Source organism: Saccostrea cucullata, unplaced genomic scaffold (genome assembly GCF_032062105.1).
Source record: "Saccostrea cucullata isolate Sc308-1 unplaced genomic scaffold, CSIRO_AGI_Scuc_v1 ctg527, whole genome shotgun sequence".
Lineage (NCBI taxonomy): Eukaryota > Metazoa > Mollusca > Bivalvia > Ostreida > Ostreidae > Saccostrea > Saccostrea cuccullata.
The window spans coordinates 26,478-50,620 of NW_026930262.1; the positions used below are offsets into that span (position 1 = coordinate 26,478).

The following is a 24,143-nucleotide window of genomic DNA, read 5'->3' on the forward strand; positions in this document are numbered from 1 at the left end:
GTTTGTATGCTCTAGTCCTTGTTCGTTTCAATATGCAAACATTCTATTTACACAGAAAGCTGTTTTTACTCTCTTGTCTTGCAGTATTTACTTTGTTGGCACATTAGGCCCTGCTTTGGATTTTGTATGCATGACTCAAACATTATCAAAGGGTGGATCTAATAATTTCGAATTAAGAAGAAAATTACTTTTTCATCTTACAAGCTGCATATGTTGTTCAAATAAAATACCGGGGTAGACATGTAGCGGGGTATGTCTAAGAAATACATTTATAGTTTTGAAAAACACAGCAGGAGTAGGGAATAAATTGATTTTTTATAGGGATTAAGTTTCTTATTATTATGTTGTAGTTGGATTGATTATCATAACTCGCAGATCAAATTCAAGATTTATTGTATAATATATATATAACATCAAATCATTATAACATCCAAATATTGTTCTGGCCTGCATTTTCATTCAGATTCTGATGCAAGAAATTTACCAAGATCTTTTTTAAAAAGCACAGCACATAATTAGTGATATCAAATCACCATGGAGTAGTTAGAAACAGAATACAAATTCAAATTTAGATCTTCACCGTGGCCATCGCCTGTCAAGACAATGTGCCATGGTTTTTCAGGTCTCATCCAAAAGAATTGCAACTTTCAAATCAAAGTGCTAAATACTTGCCAAAGGAACATTTGCTTCCTATTTTTTATTGTCTTAGTTTTGTCTAAGCTAAGATTTGTACTCACAGCCTGCTGATCATGGAGTGAGCACTCTGCCAACAGAGCTACTATAATGGTCATACACCTTGACGTTCAAGGTCAAATAATTATAATGCTATGTATTGGACAAATACCACTGATGGGGCTTCATATGTCACTCAGATCTTCTTCCCTCATGTCCAGCCAAAACAGACTTTTGTTGAGTCATTCCAATAATTGCATGCTGAGTTTCCCAAGGCTCTTGAGAGTAGACCAGAGATGCAGCATATAAACATGATAAATTGAATTCAAGGTCACTTATCCATTTATTTCTTCTCGTAGAATGAACGCCTTAAGAGATTCAACCATGAACTGGAAGAGAAGGCGGAGTCAGCAGAGCTCCAGATCAACACGATATCCAGGGAGTACAGGCAGATGCTGGAAGAGAAGGAGGTCAGTTTATCATCCATTCATGAATATTCATTGTATTGAATCCAGCACTTAATCATGAATATTCAAAGCATCCAAAATTTAACTATGAATATTCAGTTTATAAAAGTACCTGTAGATCATAAATTCATCTGTGTTAAAAAAAACGAGAAGGTTTCACATCAGACTAATTGAGATTCTTTCAAATAAAATTTATTTTTCTATATTATGGAAATATTCTGTCTTTTAAATTTTTAAACAAAGAGTGGTGGTAGTGAATCTCTAAAATAGGAAACATGTCACCTGATTACTTTAAAATCACATTTTTGGAGGGGAGCGAGGGGGGGGGGGAGGTTGTGGTTTGAAGAAACCCAGGTCATGTCCTCCATGAAATGTTAAAGATGTAATCATTACAAGACAATGCTACACTTGTCCTAGATGTAACATGAAATCAAATTAACCAATATGGCATTACCATGCTCCACCATAGATGAAAACTTATGTGATTTTGAATTTCTGAATTTTTTTCGCATTAAATTTCTGAAATATTTGTGTGTAGAGAGAAATAAATATATTTTATATAAAGCACAGTCATGAAGAGCTAGAGAGAAATAAACAAATTAAAACACAGTCATGAAGAGCTAGTACAACAGCACCGGGCCACCCTCATTCACCAGGACAGCCATGGGGGCGTTTCTTCCCCGACGTCTCCCAAAGACGGACATCCACACGGCAAGTACCCAAAAATAATTATTTTCAAAGATTGTATAAAGTTGATATTGAAATTGAAATGTCAAATACTGCTGATTTATCAAATATAGTTGAACTTTGGTATCTCAAACACGGATATCTTGGATACCATGGATATGTTGAAGTGATTTGGAAGTCCTAACCACTTAATCTTTAAGTATTTTACCCTTGATAAAAAAAAATCATTGGATATCTTGAAGTTTTTCCTTGTCCCATCAAATTCGAGATAACGAGATTTGACTGCATTTATTTAATCATAGAAATGAATGAGATTAGGCAAACAGGCAACAAGCAAAACCAGAAAATACCGTTTCCATATTGACACAATCATTTTATTTTACATTATAAATTTTTACATTTACATTATAAATAAAAACCTTATATACTGCTTCTTGACTATAAGTACATGTATTCAACTTCAGAACAGCTGCAAGTGTTCATAAATAATATAGAATTTGCTCTTATCGCGACCATAAGTCAATACAATTTTGAAAAAAAAATTCAAGATTTTACAATGATAAAATTGCTACGTTATTACTATTTATAATAATATTATTTTTTTTCTAGGCATGTTTTTATGGTCAGTCTTTTCCTGAGAATATGTTTATTTCAATTGAAACCATATAAAACTGATATTGCATTCATTTCTTGTGCAAACCTTGGGCATGTTCCATTGAGAGTTGTCTTTCTTGAAATCCCCAATTTATGAAAATTTATGACAAAGTAAACATACACCCAGTATATCATTCTATAAAAAAAATGGATGGGAAAGACATGTTGTAAATACTTAATTTATTTTTATCCTAAATTACTTTTTACTTCACAATGAACACCTGGTATGATAGGTTCTAGCTTGTGTCCCTTTTAACATGATAAATACTGAACCTTGGTGGCACAAATCTTCTATATAGATATCAAGCCTAATACATTTATCTACTTCTCAACCTGTAAAACAACAGAAATGGACAGATGTAACATACTTTTAACTCATTATACCATTGAGTATCTCATAGAATCTATAGCTATAAATGAATCAGTAATAATTGGGTATGGAAGATACAACTCTTATTTCCAAAAGATCTTTGGATGGAACCTAACATGAATAATTGCACATTGAATTTTAGTGATAACTTTAATCTGTCGGACATCTATGTCAGTCAATTCAGGACCCTCAATAATCTTCCAGTTTATTTGATGAATCAAATAGCTTGCATATAGCTAGAAAGAACTTAGTAGGGAATATTTTTTGATGGCTATGGAATATATTAATTAGGCTTTATTGGATATAATTCTTTTTATCTTGCAATGATCTTCATGTCTTCTTTATTTAAACTGGCTTTTCAAAAAGGGGAAATTGAATTGTAGTAACTGATATTTCCTTCTTATTGTTGTAAGTACATATAATGCAAGGTCTAAGCTGCAGTAAAACTGTTCTGTAACCATGATTATAACTGTGAATCGGGTACTTAAACTTTGTAATAACAGTCTTAGGTTAATTCGAGATGAACAAGCTTAATGCTTCCAAAGTAGAATCACGTAGAGCAATCTAAATATAGTGCACCGCAAATTATCCCATATCTTATTACGGCATTGCAGTTGAATATACTTACACAAGTGAACCGTGTGCTGAAGTGTGAATTTATTGGAAAAAAAGAATCAATTATGGAAAAATTTGAATAACATCAGGATTAGCTTAAGGCATAGTGTTGGATATTGTTGGATAAAGAAGCTTAGTGAAATTAAAAGATGTTAAGGATGACATTTTGTCTTTGTTCTTTAGCTTTGTATGGAGACATGAGGGCAAGGGTGCTCATTTGTTTATTATCAAATGATCAAATTTGTGCACATTTCTTTGCATGCATTGCTATTGCTGAAAGGAACTTGCAAGTAGTGGAAGGCAGTTATTGCTCTTTGATGTTGTATTATCACCCAAGTTTTCCAAGATAAGAGGGTATATGAGATATATGTATCTAATTTCAGGTTAACAAAATTGTACTGTTCTTTAAAGAAAACGAGGGAGGTATTCTCAAGTACATCAACTTTAAAATTTTTTTTTAAAGATTTAACCAAGATTAAGTTGACTAGGCAGATTTTTTCTACAAAGATGCATAAATGTGCAAGGAGGTTTAATTAATCATACTGCACTCAAGGAAAAAAAGTGGGATTTTTATGATCAAAGAATTTTTGGGTACGGGATATGTTTCCCTCTTTAAAGTTTCTATGGAATAAAAAACCTGGTCAATCCCCCCAATATATTTTGTTAAAACATTCAGTTTGAATTATGCTCATCCTGAAAGATAAACTTTTTCAAAAAGATAAGAAACCCCCACCTGTAAGAGAAGGGTAGCTTGCGGACAGGGGTATAAATAATAAGTGAGACATTGCTGATCAATATGGCCACAGTCGGTCGTCCTTTTTCTCCCTTGACGACATCTTATCTCTAGACAGCGAGTTTTGTCACATAAATTACATAACAGTAGAAATCTTGACAGTGTCTTACTTGGAGCCAAGTTGTGTGACACACCCAAAGATTTCAGAGAACAAGAAATCAATATTTATTTACCTAATTGCATTGTTTTTATCACTGTAGCATTTTTCTTTTTATTTATTAATTTTTAATTTTATGAGGTCTATTTTCTTTCTTTAAAATGGAATTGGGAGGTGTGTGTTTTGGTTAATTTTTACTTACATGATTAGTAAATTGACTTGTAAACCAAGTAATACAGTGCTATATATTTTCATTATATTAAGTTGCAGCTCTTGCTAAGTTATTTTTACATATTGAATTCATATTTTGTGTGAAATCGTACCAAGTTTTCATGTTCATCAATCTCAAAAGGGAAGACTTGTAGAATCAAGTTCTGGAACATTTCAGTTTATCATGTTTAAACTCAGATCATTGGTCCTGCTAATAAAATGCAAGTTTTAGTTGCTTTGCAACAGAAATGTCTAAGTTTACTCATTTTATTTTATTTATTTAATCATGCGATATTTCACACACCGACAGTTCAATATTAAGCATTTCGATTAATAAAATGCCGGGATTTCCCAGAAAAATTATGCAGAAACCCTTTTTTTCTGGTAGAAAATGTTTGATAGCATTATACGTTTAAAACACTTATGATTGAAAGAAACCAATAGAATCTGCTATCCGTTGCTGTGCAGTTGTATAAGGCAGGAATAATGTCTGGGTTTAAGCAAACAACAAGTCCTGTTTTACTAAACAATTTATCAAACAATGTGACATGTATAATCCTCGCGTATCCCAAATGACTCATTTTATATTAGGCAGCCATATCGAAAGGAAGTTGGGACACCAGGCAGGGGACAGTACTTTTTAAAAAATTTTCAATCAGTAAAGCTCTAATTAAAAAGCTTATCACGTGTGTAGGATCGATGTGTCTGGGCATAGTATAAACTTTAGTAATTCGCATGTTCATAAGTATATCTATAGATTACATTCATAATTATACTCTTTTCTTTCATTTAGCAATGAAAACTTTGGAAATGTTGAACTTTCATCTTACAATTTTATTAGGTCAAGGACATATATTTTATTTGCAATTCATTCAATAAATTTTTTCTCTGTTACTCACAGTTATTTTTTGTTTAATTTCAACTAAATTATTCAAAAATAAATGTTTCAAATGATCAACTCCCAAGTAAAATAATCTAATCATTTTAAGCATTCATTTTGTAAAAAAAAAATACCTCAAAGAAATTTTTTTTATTTATGTAAAGGGTTAATTTATATGATCTGAAAATTCATCAATAGATGCTTATTGTGGCTGGTTGAATATAAACACATTTGCCTTTGGTCGTTCCTTCCATTATTTGCCCTGTAGTCATTTTTAGATCCCAAATTTGGAGCCCCAAGCCTTAAAGCAAATATTTGCAAGATTCAGCGAGACTTTCAGATAGAAATCCTGAAATCTAATATTTGAATTGCAGAGCCTCTCAGACAAGAATTATTTTGAATGCATGATTATAATACCTCCCCATACATAAAATGTGAGCTAAATCGTAGGCAATCATCACATGTTATAATGGACCTGTGATACACCCACTAATAAAACACTCGGTTGGTATTGTTTTATTTCTTAAAATAGACAGCTGATAAAGCTATTATATTGTTTGTTGTATGGTTTGTTGAAGTTTATTTTGCTTTATAGACATTTTGCTGTAATCATGCACCCACTCAAGGTGGGTATTGGTCGAGGTGTGAAACTTGTTACCAGCATCTCATATAATGGCCCATTATTTGCACATTTCCATGGCATGGAGTACATATATATGTATTTTACAAATCTAATTTATAGCATTAACCTGCATTGTAAGAGTTAGGAAAGTAAGAGGGAAAGGGGGGGGGGGGTATGTGCTTTTTCTGGCAGGACCTAAAATTGCAGAAAATAAGGCATCATGATGTTGTTTTATGGTTTTTATCCACATTTGGAAATGTATGAAGTCGAATTTAAAAGACACAAATTTTGAAGGCATGACAGTCCCTTGTACCGAGGCTTCTGAGTGATTAGGGATCAATTACTAACTTGACCAGGTGTAAAATGCACAGGTAGGATCTGTAGAAAAGTGTGTGTGGGTGTGTTGCATACAGTGGCTCATTAAGTCAAATAAGGTAAAAATTAAGGAAATGAAAGAAGTAGCTTTGGAAAAGGAAATGAGAAGTATGTTGATTGCTGGAGCTGTTAATTTTTAGTTTTGCACAGTTCCTGGCTATAACAAAGATGAAAATGGAATTTAGTATTGAAATACAAGCTTTGAAGGGAGCAATGAGCAATGGTTAGTTGACATTGCACAGATTTTGTTGACACTGTGGGAAGAAAAAAAGGAAACTCAAGAGTCTTTTAATATTATAGCTAATGATTTACATGGTTCCTCTTGCAGGTTTTGATCAGGGACAGTTTAGCAGCGATGGCTTAGACTTTGGAGACAGTATCTCCATGCAGCATGAGATTAACCGTTTGATGTCTGAAGTAAAACGACTGAAGGCGGAAAATAAACACTGGAGGTCAACCAATGGGGTGGTAAGTCAACACTTGTCAATATCTTTCATCTTACGAATTTCTGTTGACTTGGTCTTGACCTCTCAGTTTGCTGGTGCCCTTCAAAGTGAAAGTAAGTAATGTATTCTGAACCTGGTGGCTTCTTACTGTGTCTGTGCATATACTTTTTCTTTCTTCGTCCATTTGAGGATGTAATTACCATTTGCTTTATGCTGAAGGATAGTGTTACCTTGAACTAACATTTACATTGATGGAATTCACTGTGCATTATTTTAATGGGTAAAATATTCATGTAGAATGATTTAAGATTTCAGCATTTTGATATTATACGTATGCAAGGAAGTTTTTGCACAGGGTCATACAGATTTAACAATTAAGAGTCGTGAAAAGGGAAACAGGAAATAACCCTCAATGTGAGAGACCTACTGTTTTCTGTCCTTATAATGTTTGATATCTGATGTACGACTGTAAGTGCTATATTTAACATATTTAAAGGACTTATAATAGATGTTAGGATCTAATAAGAGAGAAATATTTAATTTCTCAATATATTAAATTTACCGCTGAAGGTGCAAGTATCAATTTTAAATCATTTTTATCATTGCACGAGCTATGCATTCCTTCATTAGTGTTTTTTTTTCAATTCAATTTTTAAAAATGGAAAGCTCGTTTAATCAGAGGGCATTGTAAACGAAGATTTGTAGCGGTCTTGCCTTGAAAGGGTTTTTATCTTTGCTATGTGTCACCAATGTTGGTATCTAAGGAGTCCACAACTGATAAGCCGACCACTAAAGTAACTGTTGCCGTATGTTTATCAATAAGAGTTTCCTGTAGCTAAGGACCTGAGGAATCTTCACCCAAAGCAAATCCCAAGTTTGCAAGCAAGTCTTATCGTGGGCCCTCCAAGTCCTATCTGTTGGCCCCTTGCAGTTTGGCAGACTGCAAGCTCCAAGAAAGACTGGTACAACCAGGCACAAGATAATGCAAGGGTCAGAGGTCACAGTTTGGCTACTTCCTGTGACAGTGTCCTCGGAGTCTTCCAGAAGCTAAGGATCACATTTTCTGTGCTTTTTCATTCTGTGGCTTTCCTTCAGTGTTTTTTTCTGGTTCCTTGGCAGATAAACTGGGAGTAGAATTAACAGGTCCTAGCTGCTTTACCTATTGGCAGGTTTGTCCACATTTATATAGTATGCGTCAAATAATTTCCCGGAAAATAAAATAAAACCTTGTCCGTTTTATCTCTATGTCTGTATTTGAATAAATGAAATGAATGTAATTTCTATTCATAGTTGCCATGCTCAATTAATTCACAAAGCTTTAACGTTATTACCTGGTCGAGGTAAACTTCCTTATCGGTGATCTGCGGTGTCTTGCATTTGTCTGTAGTTTGGTCAAAAATGAAAGTTGTTCTGCAGTTGGGTTAGACATGACAGAAGCACATGTAGCAAGCAGAGGTCACCTGAGGTTAGCCATGTATGTGATTAACTCTTCCTTAAGTTTTAGACATTAATTGGATTGTTAATGAACGAATGTGACATGAAGTGGATTTTAAAAGAATGTATTTTTTTTGTGCGGTTTTTGTGAAGTTGAAATTTTGGGTGTAGATTTTTGGACAGCCAGGTAAGAGCGTTAATGTTAGTTCTGGTATGTATTGATTTATCGGGACTAGTTTTTAACTTTTTCTGTGGCTTAGCACCTTATAGTTGGTCTGATAAGGGTCAGAATACCATTGAGGCATGTATGTCACCGGGCTGAGATAAAACCAAGCCATAGAAATTTTGTAGCATTCCGTACAAACGGTATAATACCTCATACCTTACAAAACTTGTAATTGAATTTTAAATTGCGTAGGTTCTTTTTTTCTTCAAACTATGAATCGCATGAATGAACTTTGTAAAGTAAAAAAAGGTACAAGACATGTAAATGTATACTTAAGAGGAAAAACATGTCTTAATGTTCTATATGTTCATCTGCTTAGATGATAGTTCTCGAAATTATCAGTCCTAGTGGCAGGAGGGGACGAACTTATCAGTGATAACCCCCTCTAGAGGTTAGCGTGGGTAAATTGTGTAATTATTTAGGCGGGCTTTTTTCATTTTTGGATTGCTAGGTAAATGTTTTGTGTGATGCACAGAATTGAGTGAGATAAGAGTTTTACCTGTATTGGGTGAGTCATTTAGATAATGCTTGTCAGCAAGTTCTTTATAGCTTGTCACTACATTTTTATATCCCCAATGATTAATATTTTATATGATTCAATTTTCTATCTTGGACTTACAAATAACATCTGCTACATTACACTTTCAAAGAATTTTAAAAGAAGATTGTTTGATTGCAGACATGTCTTACTGAATTACCTTTATTATTGTTTTTCTACCCCCTCCAAGTTTTCTTTCTGTATAGTTTATAAGAAGAAATGCATGCCCTTCAATTTATTCCTTGTTTGTACAACTCTGTCCTGTCATCAGAAAAAAATCTTTCCTATTTTCTACACCTTCGCATTGTCTGCATGCCTCTTCCCTATTAACTGTGCAGTCGAGCATGCTCAATTGCCACCAGTTATTTGGACAAAAAAATTGAAAAAAGCATGCGGTTTGATTGTCGTGAGAGGTCGCCATGCTCTCGCCTAGCAAGGAAAAGCAGTAGAGCTGTTAATAGCCTTGTAATTTTTCCGTGTCATTTGGGTAAAGGTCGGTAGATTACGTTTTTTATTGACCATAAAAAGAGAAAATCCTAAAAAGGATGGAAAAGTACACGTAGTTTAGCTCTTTAGAAGAGCTTCACAATTGATCTATGTACTGAAGTTTCCTGTACTTTATAATGCACAGATAAATGCTATGTTTAATTAATTGATGAAATGATATTGTTTGTGTAAGATATAGGATGGGCTCTCAAAAAATCTATGAAATATTTAATATGTAAATTCGGTATTATTACTGACTGCCAGAGAATATTTACTGATAGCACCTGGCCATTATTACCATATTGATGTAAATCTGAAAAAAAGACAGTTATTTTGTACTGTGAAAATTTGAACATTTTTCTGTGATAAAAAGTTTATGCATCATAGACTTAGGAACAGTTGGACTGAGTACTGAGGTGAGAGGGGAAAGGGATGCTCTGGGTACTGATGGGATAGGTTAAAAAATCATTGTAAAAAGGTGGATTAAAGTGTTATTTGAAAATAACCTCCAAAGAAAGCACCTGTCACGTCTTCCTGTTTTATCTAGGATGTTCTGTACATTATTGGATTTTATCAGGTCTAAGTCATACGTTAACATCACATCGTGATATATTCACGGCAGTATCAAGACTTGCTTACAGACAAAACTATGCATTTTTAACAATACTTTGTCAACTTCCTTAGTTTTGATATTAATAGATTCATTTATTTCGGACCATAAAGATTCTTTATGACTATCATAAATGGACAGGTTTATGAATCATTGTGCAGTGAGAGTTGAGTCAGTGGTTATTTGTATTCAATTCTTTGCTATGAACTCTTTCTGTGTAAATGCATAAAGGATTAACATAATCGTGCCAGCTGTCCACTGACAGTAGTTTTTCTCCGAATTTCTTTACGACTACTGTGTTTGAATATCTTTATTTTTAACAGTTATACTTTCGAATTGCATGCATTAATGAGACCTGGTGGGGGGCATGGAGGGAGAATTTCAAATTTGTATTTGATCCATTGTAAATCTGGCTGGCCGGATTTCAAGGAACACTTTCCTCCACAAAGAACTAATTGATCATCATCATTGTGTACAGTCTGTTAATCAAATCCGTTTACCTTCAGCAACAGCTGTCAAAGGTTTGGCTGTCAAAAAGTTGATTTAGGGCTAAGGAAGAAATTTGATCTGTTTAAATCACTGTCCCATTGGTCTTACATATAAAATATATATATGGTGTAATTTTATTGGAAGAAGATATGGTTGAAGAATGGTGTAAACGGAAAGAATTCACCACGAATGACACCAACGCCACAAGCATTGGCAATAAACCGCATGACCCCCTGTAACACATTAAATGACCATAATCCAACAGTCTACCTGCATTCCTTCAATGCCACTTTAAACATGACAGAATGGGATAATATCAATCTGTTTGTTTTAACAATTTTCAAATTTGTCCACAACTTGGCTGTTGTAAAACATTGACAAAATCCACTTTTGAATAGAGGCATTTTAAAAGTGCTGGAGTGCAAACACTGGCGGGTCTGGGAGAGTAAATTGATTTGGATGGCGAAGTTTTTTGTTTCTCTCTGTTTAAAAGCTGGGCCTAACAGGCTTGTGTACACGTCTTGCGCGTTGGGAATATTCATACGATTTTCTTAAGCAAACATTGTTCTAAGCCTTTTCATCGGTCTGCAGTAAGAGATGGCTGACATTTAAGACCTTATTTCACCTCTGTTGACACAGACACTATAGAATTGTGGTTGACAGTGTCTAAAAGTAAGATTTTTGGGGGGCTAGAAAAAATCATCCATTTGCCTTTCCTTGTCATTTATATTAGAATGTGAGGATTATGTTTTGTTTGTTGAATGAATAGCCTGGTATTTTTGAAAAACCCCGAGTAGGAAGTTTAATTTCTGAATACATGTATTTAAATTGTATTTAAATTGTAGGCAAAGGAGGGAAAAACGCCGGAAGTTGAAAATCACCATGTGGCTCTGCAAGATACCATACAGGTGAGACTACTGATTAATTTTTTTTTTACCTGTGCAGATTGCGAAATCTTGTGCTGCCTTATCTAAATCTAACAATGTTGTTAATGAAAGAGCCCGCCACAGGTAGGCCTTGATTGAGAATGAAAAGTCTATTGAATAAAGATGTGTAAACATCTCTCTCTTTTTTAAATTCATTGGGTTTCCAAAATTTTAACATGATACCTTAAAATTTGTAGTCCTTACTGAATGGCATATCTTCTTTGAATACAAATGTAAAATTTGAGTGTGGACGTACCATTAGAATTTCCATATTTAATATTATGAGATATCATGTCTTTAAATAGCATTATGGCTTACTATGTCCTAAAGCTATTAGATTCTTTTCTGAATTATGTCACTGAAGTGCATTTGTTTTATTTACTAGGAGCTTAAGGAACAATTGCGTCATGAAAAAGAGCACCACCAACAGGAAACGGTGTTGCTCCAGGACATGCACTCCCAAAAAATCACCGCCCTGCACAAGAAATTCAAGGCGGAAATTTCACAATACAAAGAGAAAGTTCAAGAGTTGGAACAGAGGGGAGGTAGCTGTCATCACTGTCCTATATATTGACCTCTTATTGATGTTTCCCATCATTTGGAGGGATTTAAATCATATCGTTTTGCTCAAGTTCATTACATTGAGTAGTTTTTGCGATCTAATGCCTTTTATTGAATAAAGAGCAACATAATAGAGTCTGTGAAATGTATGCCAATGGTTATTGGTTTTTGATGAAATTTGTGTCAACTCTTCCATTTTTACAGGGCATGATGGTAATATTGCAGAATTGGAAGCCAAGTTAGAAGAGCTTCAGAGGGACTATGATGCATTAATATCTGAAAAATCCAAGACAGACTCAGTAATACAGACTTATAAACAGCAACTACAAGGTACATCATTCCCTATTTACAGTTATAAAAATTGGTTAATATCTCTTAAATATTCCATGAATATTTAGGGTAAATAACTTGTACTTGCATGAATTATTCATCAGAAAATCACAATAATTTTACATTTTTTAAAAATAAAATATGAAAGTTTAAACAAGTTCCTTAAATACAATCCTAACTTGTGATCATGTTGTATGTTATATGTTTTGTTGATTTTATTTTTCAGAGAAAGAAAAAGAGCTGTCACTGCTGAAACTAGAGAATGAAAAGGTGTCTACTCAGCTTCACAATGCCAAGTACCAACTGCTGGATCAACTGGATGCAAATCATGTATAGTGTTTATCTCTCTCCAGTCAGTTATGGCTGGCTGCCTTTTTTCTGCAAGGCAAAACATGTAAAGGAATGTGCTTGAGAATGCATGTTGCTACAGTGATATTTTCTTCATTCTTTGTCCTGCATCCAGTTTGTCTGTGGTTGAGTCCTGGCATGTTTCCTTAATAAAAAGAAAACATACATGTTTTTATATCTGCACATGACAGAGGTTGTATTTTTTTTAATGTAGTGTATGCACTTGTATTTATTGTGAAGATTTAGTATGGTAGTTACAGTTTCTTTTTTTTTGGGGGGGGGGGGGTAGGGGGGTGGGGTAATGAATCACTCTGATGTTCTACCCAGCATTGTGAATATAGCCAGCTTTTGGGAAGTACATGTATAACAGCTTGTAGCAATGAACCCCTTCTAACGTCTGCAGCATGATACTTTTTTCTGTTGAATTGTAGTTTGTCTGGATTTTCTCTGCATTTTTGCTTGAAATTTTTCAAATTTCTCATTTTTGAGCAAAAACTTTGTGATAAAATTAAATTTTTTTAAACAATTTGCATTTTTCTAAAATGCTGTTATCATGCTGCAGGCTCAGTCAATTGACCTTATGTGTGACCTCCAGGAGATGAGGAGGAATATTTCCCAGAATGCAATTGCCCGCAAGAATGCCCTCCTCAAAGAGAGGCAGGAGCTGGTTGATCTTATGATCGAATCTGGTCTCCAGGTTGGGACAATCTGTTACTCTTTTACTCATGTTCTTTTCTAATTAGGTCATAGAATTACATGTACCTGGTAGATCAAAAATAAGAACTGGCTTTTATTGATAAAAATCTATCCAAGACTTGAGTCTCATAAGAAATTTGATTTGTGGACGAAGTAGAAGTATAATGGAAGTTTTCTTTGATTTATAGCAAAAGGAAATCAACACCTCTGTGGAGATTTTGGAGGCAGAGCGGGAGCAGGTGGCTTTGGAGAGCGAGCACATGTTGTCTGAGATGGGGAACACTGACCATCAGGCTCTTACCAAAGGTCAGTAGCTAAAGAAGGGTCAAGAAGTGATTGGCTGTAATTTTACAATGTAAAACATTTCACAGCACATGAAGATACATAAAGATGTTTTACCTCCAAAAGTTTTAATTGAGGAGATTTATCATTCTGGGTTACCAATAAATCTGTTATCTACGAAATATCTCCTTTCATGACTTAGTTATTATACAGTACTTAATGAAAGTGTGATATTTGAACTTGTGTTCATAATTGAAGTAATTGTAAAAACAGTATTTGGTTTTTAAATGTGATTAACCAATCTCTTTTTTTTTTCCCTACAGACATTGTGGATTCTATTGAGAAGGAAAATTTAGTCTTGAAGAAAAAGAACCTAGAGTTACAGGAACAGATTGCAGTGTTAGAGAAGACAGTAAAAACATTATCAGAGCAAAGGGGCAGAAAAGATGAGGAAGAAAAAGGTATGTCAGTGGAGTTATTTCCAAAGGAAATAAAAATTTAAAGAACTTCTTAAAAAAAAATCTGCAAAAATTTTCTATTAAAATTACTATTTCCATTCTTTGTAGTGGATGAGGATGAAGAATATGATTGGAACACTGCCGAGATTTCAGAACTGAGCAACAGAAACAGTGAACTCGAGAGACAATTGCTAGAGCTGTCATCCAATCATGAGAGAGAATTAGAGGAATTTGAAAGCTTGAAAACCGATTGGGTGTCTGAAAAAGAGGCTCTGGAAGATTCTTTACTGGAACTTCGACAAAAGTTGAAGGAAAAAGGAACAGCAGAAAATGTTCATGATGCTGAAAAGGTAATTTTAAAGACTGTATTGATAATGAATCCAATTAAACTCTGTATACTAAATAGAAAGCTTCCTAAAGTACTTGTAGCATGTGAAAATATATATTCACAAATAGCATGTAGTGTATTTTCCTACTGATCTTCCTGCATTTTATCAGAAAAAATTGCAGTTTGTTAATCCAATATTAACCAAAGTGTGTGTTTTCCTGTTTATTTGCACTCTTTTGGGTAGTTAGTGACACTGGTCATTTTGTTTGTAACTACAGGGCATGATGGTAGTGGCCAAGGAGAGGGCTAATGACCTCAGTGACTCTGAAGAGTCTGCTGAAAGTAGTAATGGGGATATAGGGGAAGATATTGTGAAATTAGATCATAAAGTGGATCTGTTGGCTCAGGCTAATGCCCAGTTGGAGGAGGAAAGAGACGGGCTAATTATAGAGAAGGCATGTGTCAGTGTTAGCCTGAATATTGTATAACTAGCATGTCTGTCCATTGTCTTTTTATTTTACATAATTAACATTAACATGTGTTCCTTGTTTGTATTTTTATCTCAATAGAAACTCTCTTCATAGTTTTACATCAACAAATGTGCATTGCATTTGAATTATTACCTATAAAATTGTGTATTTCAATTGCAGTTGAATGTATGTTCTAGTAAATATTATTTCTTTTTCTTTGCAGGAGAAGCTTGAAAAGGAATTGTCAGCTCTCAAATCAGACCTAGGTAATTTAATAGAAAACATGGATATATAACACAAACTAAATAATGATTTATGAATAATTTTTTTAAACAGTGAAATGCATCATAGTGCTTCATTTTTTTTTTCATTTGTTACAAAATTTATTTTGTCACTGCATAATAGATACCATGCCTTTCTTTAAAAATGAATGAAAATTGAAGAAAAGAAAGTGCCCACAATATAATTGAATTACATGTAAAGGTATTATTTTTATAGATAGTGGTGACAGAAATGGGGCTTTGTTGCGAGAACTGGAGGAGCAAAAATCTCTGGTTACCAACCTTCAGGAGGAGAAAGAGGGACTGGAGACCAGTTTAGAGGAACTAGACAGCCAACATGAAGAAGCCATGGCACAAGTCATCAAAATTCGCAATGAACTCCAGAAAAGACTAGCCGAGTCTGAGAAAGAATGTGATGAAAAAAGCTCACAGATTAAGGAACTTGAAAAAACTGTAAATCGTCTTCAGAAAGAGGCTCAGCAGCTTGATGACCTTGAGGAAGAAGTGTTTAACCTCCGGGAAAGCAAAGAACAGTTGGAGACACAGTTGAAGTCATTGTCTTCCAAGGGAAAAAGTGAACAAAGCAGTAAAGGCTGCGAAAAGTGTACAGAATTAAGACAGCAACAAGAAAAAGCAGCCATGACTGTAAATGAACTTCACATGGATGTGAAAGAGTTGGAACAAAAACTCCAAAAGAATCAGGAGGAAGTCAAAGATAAAGTTTCCAAATTAAAACAAGCAAGAGAAAGCAACCAGGAGCTGCAGAAGGTGGTTCAGGATGTGACAGAGAAATATCAGGCAAAGGAAGAAGAGGCGCAGAAACTGAGAGAAGAGATGGGGAAGACATCAGGGGTAGAGACCGAGACACTCCAGCAGCAGATTGATGAGAAATCAGAGGAGATGAAGTCTGTTGTGGCAGAGCTGGAGGAGGTGAATTCTCATCTGGCAGAATACATGGAGAGGTATACCAAGTTACAAATGGAGAATTCAGAACTCGTCTGCAAACTCTCTGAACGAGACAACCAGGTGAGGGAGAATCGTGAAGCCCTGAATCAGCTGAAAGAAGAGAACCACGAACTGTCTGAAAAACTTCAAGAAAGCAGTACAAAGATTGAAGAACTACAAGAAAGTATCAACAAATTAGAGAAGAATAGTTCCCATTTGTCAACTAAATTGATTGAAAGTGAAAAGAAAGTTCAGAACTTAGAGGATGACATCAGCCAAAAGGCGAGTGAGACGCAGAGGCTAAATACTCAGATTGAGGCTCTGAGGGAAGAAAAGAATAATATACAAAGAGAGTTTGATCAGCTTGAAGGAGTGTTACAGCAGAAGATGAAACATTATGAGAATTACATACAAGAGTTGAAAAAAGGACAGGAAAGTGATTCTAGTTCTGTGGAATCGGAAAGGAAACGTCTACTGGAAGATGTTCATGAAAAAGACATGAACATGTTAAAACTTGAAGAGAAAATAAAATCTCTCCAGAGCCACCTGTCTGAAACCAAGGAGACATTGCAGTCAGCAATAGATGGTCAACAAGGGGTGGCAGATATCTTGGAAGAAAATGAAAGGACAATAAAAGAATTAAAAGAAGAAAATTCTCAATTGTCCCAAGAAAATGACAGTCTCCAAATGGCCGTGAAAGAGCAGAAGGAACAACTTTTAAGGATGGCAACTGTGGAAGAAGAGTTAGTGGCCCTTAAAGAGGAGAGAAATACTCTAAGAGAGGAACTGAGGATGTCAAAGCAAACATTAGAAAATAAGGTGGAAAAAGAGGCTTTGCAGGCTCAGACTTTAGAAGTTATCACTGATTTAGAGTCAGAGCTAAACATGTCAACAGAGAAAATTGTAAGCCTTGAAAAAGAGATGAAACAACTGAAAGAGAAAGTCAGAGAACAAGAGAATGAAATTCAGGAATTGAATGAAAAGAATTCAGGGTATTTGAAAAGTATGGGAGAGAAATCAGATTCATCTAGTCAACTTCAATCTTTAGTAGAAGAAAGGGATAAAAGGATTTCTGTTTTAGAAGGAGAATTGAATGAGCTAAGAGAAACAATTAGTAAACAAGAAAAGGGAATCCAAGAATTAAATGAGAAGAACCTGTCACACTTGAAAGAAGCTGAGGAGAAGAACAAGAAACTACATCAGCTGGAGGCCACTTTGGTGGTGCTGGAAGAGTCAGTGGCAGAGAAAGAGGAAGCCATTTTGAGGTTCCAGAGGAGACTAATGAGGGCAGAGTCACTTGTGGAACCAGACAAAGAACATTTATTAACTGATGGACTGTCTTACTTAGCTATTGAAGAAAAGCCACGTGTGGAAAACCAGGAGGATGAGGTAAAGGATAAAGATCTCCAGGAGGAAACCTCACCATCAGAACCTCAGCCATCAGAGATGGAAGATTTTGCCAAAGAAAATGAACGTCTGCTTTCAGAAAATCAGGAGTTGAAGGAAAAGTTTGAAGAGGACTTGAATTCTTACAGTGAAAGACTGATTCAGCTGGAAGAGGAAAATGAGAAATTAAAGCAAGATTTGTCAGAGCAAAAAGATGAATATATTAAAATCTGTAAATTAAATGAGGAAGAAGTAGAACTTTGTAAAAGAACTCAGTCCACAGTGGAAGATCAGGCCATGGAGATTTCTTCCCTAAAGTACCAAATATCACAGTCTGGTTCTAGTGGTCAAAATGCACATCTTGATGGTGAGAACACTAAAGATTTGATAAATGGATCAGAGAAAATGCAAGAAGACATCATAGAACCCGAAATATCATTATCCTTGTCAAGTGGAAAATCATCCAACATTGTTGTAGAAGGTGAAGAACTAGAAAAGCTCAAGTCTTTATTGGAAGAAAAAGACAGAGTTATTTCTGAATTACAGACTAATAATTCTTCCTTGTTAAAAATGTTAGAGACTAAATCTGTTAATTCGTTAGGGGATAAAACATTGGTTGATGTTCATAGACTTGAAAATGAGGTGAAGCAACTCAAGCTTGAAAAGGAGCAGATTTTAGCGGTAATGAATGAAAAATCTCGAGAGACTAGTAACCTCAAAAGTGAAGTACATCGTCTTACGAATATTGTGTCTGCAGAGAAAGTGGCCTTAGCTAAACTTCAGAAGGACAATCATGACCTGACTCAGAGCAAAGAGAAAAGTGTTGTTGAGGACATGCAAAAAGAAGCCCTCCAAAATCTGTCTCGAATCATCCGTGACAAGGACATGGAGATAGAAGCACTGACCCGTAAAAACGAAACTCTGGTCGCAGTCATGCAAGAGTCGTCTGACAGTGGTTCACAGATCAACTCGCTGATGCAGGACAAGACAAACCTGAGCAAGCAGTTGGCGGACTTGAAGAGTGAACGTGAACAGATGATAACATACCTAAACCAGAAACACCAGGAGAGTCTGGCTTATCATGCCGAGATCCAAAGGCTTACTGAGTACATCAACACAGAGGCAGAGAAAAACCAGACGATACAACAGAACTATGCAGCTCTGGTGCCTCAATATGAGGAAAAGAATGAAAACCTGTTGAAAGCTCAAAATGAGTTGATAAACTATAAACATAAATTCCAAGATCTTGAGATAAAGTATGGTGAACTGGATCAAAGAATGAATGCATCAGAAACTGTGGATATTCTAACACACAATTTGAAACTGGAAGAAATTAAAAGTCTCCAAGAAAAGCAGGAAGAACTTTTGGATAGTATCAAAGAAAAAGAGATGAAACTGCAAGCCCTTCATCAACAGAACTCAGAATATGAAGAATCTCTGTCCAGACAAGCTGGTGAGATCTCAAGCTTAAAGAAACAGCTTGATAACATGGCCTTCAAGCTCCAGGGTCTGCAGAGCGAGCTGACTGATGAAGGAAGTGAGAAAACTGGTCTGGAGCAGCAGGTTGTGGAACAGATGTCTAATATCCAGGTCCTGAAGGAATCCAACAACCGGTTAACACTGGCTCTACAGGAGAAGGAGTTTGAAGTGAACAGTTTACATGAGAAGGTCCAGACACTTCAGGCAGTGATACAGAATAAGGAGGGAGAGAAAGGCCAGGTGAACAAGCTGATGCAGGAGAACGAAGCCATCCTAGCTCAGGCCAAGCAGCTCCAACAGGAGAGGGACCAGGCCATGATGGCTCTAAAGCAGAGGCAGTCCGAGCAGGCAGGCTTATTACAAGAGGTAAGCAACTGGATTTTTTTTATGGATGTAAATTTTGCATACTTCGGTGTGATTTTGTTATTGAAAAACTACTTTATAGATGAATAGTTAAGGTCCCAATATAAATATTTTTAGATCCAGAAACTGAAAGAAAAGGACAGCAAAAGTCAGAAAGAGTTGGAGCGACTAAGAGGTCACTTGATACAGGTAGGTATTTTATACTTTTTGATCCCTTTTTTAAAAGCTACATTGAATATCTTTGTCCAACACAATCCTTTAAAGTATATCTTTGTCAAAAACAATCCATTCAAGTATAAATTTTAATAAAGTTGTTATGTCTTTATAAAAAAGATGGAAGATGGCTACACTCAGGAAGCCCTGGCAGCAGAGGAACGTGAAAAGGATCTGCGGAACCGCTTGGCTGTTGCTGAGGAGAAGGTCATTTCATCATCTTCAATAATGGAGTCTGCAAGGTTAGAGCAATGTTGATTTTAAAAGAAAATCGTCTATCCAGATAAAACTCATCTAAATATTCTCAACTTCTCCAAATTTGAGTGAAGAATGATCTATGAATTTTTTCATTGTTCAGTCAGCAGGCGAGTCAGCAGACAGAGTCCTTACAGCAGCAACTCCACCTGTTGGCAGGTCAGAGGGACCAAGCTTACCTCCAGGTGGCAGCGCTGCAGGAACAATGTCAGCAGTATGCTGTGTCTCTGAACAATCTCCAACTGGTTCTAGAACAGTTCCAACAAGGTAAGGTCACCAATGATCATTTTTGAAAGATCAATGATTTTACTTGTCATTCGTCACGTTTTCTATTGATGTTTGTGTTGATTTACAAATGCTTAAAAAACTTGCAGAGAAAGATGCCCAGCTTTCACTTGAAATGGAACAGAACCAGAATGAGATAGCTAAACTCAGAAAACAGGTCAACTCACTGCAGACTGAGTTGAATACCACTAAGGTACACATATATTTAGATGCAGTTTTCTAACTCTCTCAGTTTAGACAAGAAGTGGAATAACTGGAAACCTTTCATTTGCTTGTAGGAGAAGTTAATGGATGCTGAGGAGGGCTTAGAAGCTGCTTCACGCTTGACTGAACAGCTGGATCGAAAGGAGGAAGCCTTGCTGGCACTGAAGGAAGAAGGTATTTCCATGCTTCATTGACCTTGCAGTAGCTCACTAACTCTCCGTCAATGTTGTGTGTTGTTTTTGTTGCCTGCAATATTTCCTGGCACTAATAAACCACACAAATGCACAATTAAAAAAATGTAATTAATAAATAGAGATTAATTAAAATGATTGAATGTGGTAGATGAATTCAAATTAATAAAAATACATTCTATCTTTCTAAAGCTTTTCACCTGCAAACTGCCCAGTTCAACCAGTTTTTGTTGAAACAATTTGCTTATAAATTCTTTTTGTGGCTTACATAGTATTTGGGATGGACTTTTTTTGCTATTAGCCTATCTGCTTGAAAAGATCTGTTTGAGAATAATTTTTGCCTAGCTTTTTTGGTTGTTAACTTGATTTTATTTTCCCCTGTGGCGTTTTTTTGACTGCCAGGGTGAAGAGGCGACTGGTTGTCTAATATCAGCTGGTAATCCTGAGCTGCCTCAACACTCAGGGTGCTCACTGATATACGATAAACAGACCACCACTTTGAACACATCGGGCAGAATTTGCAGTGAAAACTTTATCTACCATTCTCTTTTGATAAACTTCGTAGCAAACTGTTTTTAACATTACCTATCGCATTCTGATTAATTTCTTACTAACAAATTTATGCTCACAATTTATATATATCCTAGCATATCATTACCCATAGTTCTGAGTATTTTGTACACATATTTCTTGATTTTTCCACTGATCATTTCAGCATGACGAAATAAAAATTATCTCCAGAATATTTCAGGCAAGATGCGGAATTTTTATTTTATATATGCATTTATTTATTTTTGTTAATTTGAATGACAAACTTTTGTGTTTGAAAGCTCAAAAAAGGTGAATTTACGGGAAGTTTTTTGTTCTTGCCTGATCCTGATGATGTTTGTCTAATCTCAGCTGGTAATTCTGAGTTGAGCAAGATCTCAAGTTACTAGCCGAGATTACACAAGTGTCTCCATTGCCTCAACACTAACCTTCCTTCTCCCAGCATGGATTACTTGTGCATGCAACCAAGGATAAAAAAAAAATAACACAACAGACAAAAAATAACTATCCATTTCATGCCCCAAATAGTAAGCATGGATAGTGAAAAAAATGGATGAACTTTTTAATGGCACCTTTCTAGAAAAAGTAATCTGCTACTTAATACTACTGTAAATTAATGGAAAATAATTCATGCATGTCTTAGAGCCAAAATTAAGTGACAAAAACATAGCCTGCATGACTGTCTACTTTTATTGCACACTATAAGTTAATCAGAATTTTTATCTGTAATGGAATGTTTACTAATAAAAGAGGCTTGAAATGTTGGGATAGCAAGATACTTTTAACTTGGTATTGTATTACAGTATATTTAACAACTTGTGATAAAATTCAGCAATTTTGTATGGGAATTTAAGGAAAAATAAATCTATAGGGTAATTCATATGCCATTTTCTTGCAAGCTAAGGTAACTTAGACATTTGATAACATATGGAGATTTCGGTGCTGCATACTTTGCTTAAATAAATTTCCCTTCCTTGGATTTCATTATTTTCTAATGGATCCTGAACATTGATTGGAGAGACAAGATGAGGAGATGTTTGGTTTAGAAATCGGCCACTGAGACTGAGTATTACATCAGGTACTGAGGGAAAAAAGTAGTTCAGTACCTTCTGTGATATTCCTACGCAGTGAGTCGCCTGCTGCTCCCTTGCAGAGGTGTATCCTTTGTAAGAAATGTAGAGTAGAAGTAAATTCTGTCAAATTAGAACTATTAAAGAATTGTAGAGATAGAATCTTAACAAGATATGCAATGTAATGATTGAAAATCGGTAATGTTATCTTTGATTGATGCAATGAGTTGTAGTGTGAGAATCAAAGGAGAATGATCTTTTCATTGTAGTTCAGATACGAGAGAAATCACTGCAGGCGGCTGAAGACGAAATTCATCGCCTGAGATTATCTACTGATAATAAAGTTGACAAGTAGGTTTCAGGTTTATAAATCAAACTTGACAGAAAGCTGAAAGAACATCCGTACCCAACTCAAATTTTGTTAATTTAGAACAAATTTGTAGTTGATTCTTTCATTTTAAATATAATTTCTGTCTTCTTTCAGAGTTGTCATTAAAAATATCTTGATGGGGTACTTCCTGTCTCCTAAGAATAAACAGCCTGAGGTGTTGAGGGCTGTGGGAGGAATATTAAATTTCACAGACGAGGACTTTGATAAGGTAAAACTGGTTTTGCAGAGCTGTTCAACTAAACCTCTGTTAAATCTCTATTTTATCCTGACAGATTTTGCCTTTCATTCAATAGGGTTATAACAAAGTTGTTTCTGTATTCAGATTACAGGGGCTTCCAAGAGCTGGGTTTCAGGGTTATGGAGATTTGGGGGATCTCCAACTCACGCCACTCCATCCACCCCCACTAAAACTGTCCCAGGACAACTGCCATCCACCCCAAAGGCGGAAAGTGTGAGTAGGAAGCTCTAATTTACAAGTTCAAAAAACAGATGGTTGAAAGAGAGAGAAATATTTTAACAGGCAATTTGTTGAATTATAATTTATATTCATATTTTAATGAAATGAATAATGGACTCTTTTCTGTTATTTTCAGTCATTTTCGGAGTTATTTGTAAAATTTCTGGAAACGGAATCGACACCCACACCTCCGGTCATGAAACTGCCTGCCGAGGATATGGCCAGGGATGTCCAACGTCAGAAACAGGCCCACAAAGACAGCTATAACCCCTTCACTGCTCCCAGACACGTGTCCATGCCTCCTGCTAGCGGTGTCAGTGATCACAGGAATTCCCCTATCCTCATGTCAGGGTCGCCCACCTCGACCCCTATGACCTTGTTTGCCCCCTCAGTGACCCCTCAGCCTCGTTCTGATAATGAGCGGACTACCTCCCAGAACACTTCTAGTGCAATTCTCAAAAACGTTTTAGAGACCAGATAACACATGTTAATTCTGTATGTGATTTTGTTTAAACATATGATATTTAATTATTAAATTATGCATTGGATCCAGACCTAAGACTATTATATAATTATTGTCATATGGTGGCATTGTAATAGTTTTAAAGGGTGTTAAACTTTTTATTTCTCTGTAACTTATCATATGAGAAAGTTCAGTGTACAATTGTGATATTATTGATTTAAAGCTTTATTTTTATAAATTAATAATTTATGAGATTGTACATATAATATGCCATATTGTGAAATAGTACCAGTATGTATTTTACATACTTACTGCATGTGATTTTTAATATGCAGGATGTGGGATATGATTTCAAAATATTCATAAAGATATTAAAAACAAAAAAATGTGTTTTGTTGATGTGCTAATGCATGATTCTTACAGATACTTTCATAGTTCTCTGTCTCAAGAGAATGTACACATTTATTTATGCTTCTTTAGCCAAGGGTAATGATCCAGCCGTCTTCTCTTTTTACAAAAAGAAGAGAGGAGCGGATTGTCA

At 35.4% G+C, this 24,143-nt stretch overlaps 1 protein-coding gene across 8 annotated transcripts; it reads left to right on the forward strand.

Moving 5' to 3' along the window:
* Positions 1-6,739: 6,739 nt before the first annotated feature.
* Positions 6,740-23,973, forward strand: LOC134283440 (thyroid receptor-interacting protein 11-like). 8 transcript variants are annotated; one of them, XM_062765878.1, is made up of 21 exons: positions 6,740-6,910; positions 11,517-11,579; positions 11,983-12,142; positions 12,363-12,488; positions 12,715-12,818; positions 13,399-13,533; positions 13,721-13,838; positions 14,138-14,275; positions 14,381-14,622; positions 14,879-15,061; positions 15,300-15,336; positions 15,569-19,527; positions 19,642-19,713; positions 19,858-19,979; positions 20,096-20,259; positions 20,367-20,470; positions 20,556-20,655; positions 22,561-22,642; positions 22,776-22,890; positions 23,005-23,133; positions 23,276-23,973. In XM_062765878.1, the coding sequence occupies exons 1-21, from the start codon at positions 6,746-6,748 to the stop codon at positions 23,618-23,620; spliced, it is 6,663 nt and encodes a 2,220-aa protein (XP_062621862.1). In that variant the 5' UTR covers positions 6,740-6,745; the 3' UTR covers positions 23,621-23,973. The 8 variants fall into 8 exon arrangements, with proteins under 8 accessions (XP_062621862.1, XP_062621863.1, XP_062621865.1 ...); XM_062765879.1 differs by having other exon boundaries at positions 12,715-12,758; XM_062765884.1 differs by lacking the exon at positions 6,740-6,910 and adding an exon at positions 8,211-8,362.
* The last annotated feature ends 170 nt before the right edge of the window (positions 23,974-24,143 follow it).

Coding starts and splice junctions, on each gene's coding strand:
- LOC134283440 (XM_062765878.1), top strand. CDS start 6,746: ATGATTTACATGGTTCCTCTTGCAGGTTTTGATCAGGGACAGTTTAGC. Junction 6,911..11,516: donor GGAGGTCAACCAATGGGGTG/GTAAGTCAACAC, acceptor TTTAAATTGTAG/GCAAAGGAGGGAAAAACGCC. Junction 19,980..20,095: donor TCAATAATGGAGTCTGCAAG/GTTAGAGCAATG, acceptor TTCATTGTTCAG/TCAGCAGGCGAGTCAGCAGA.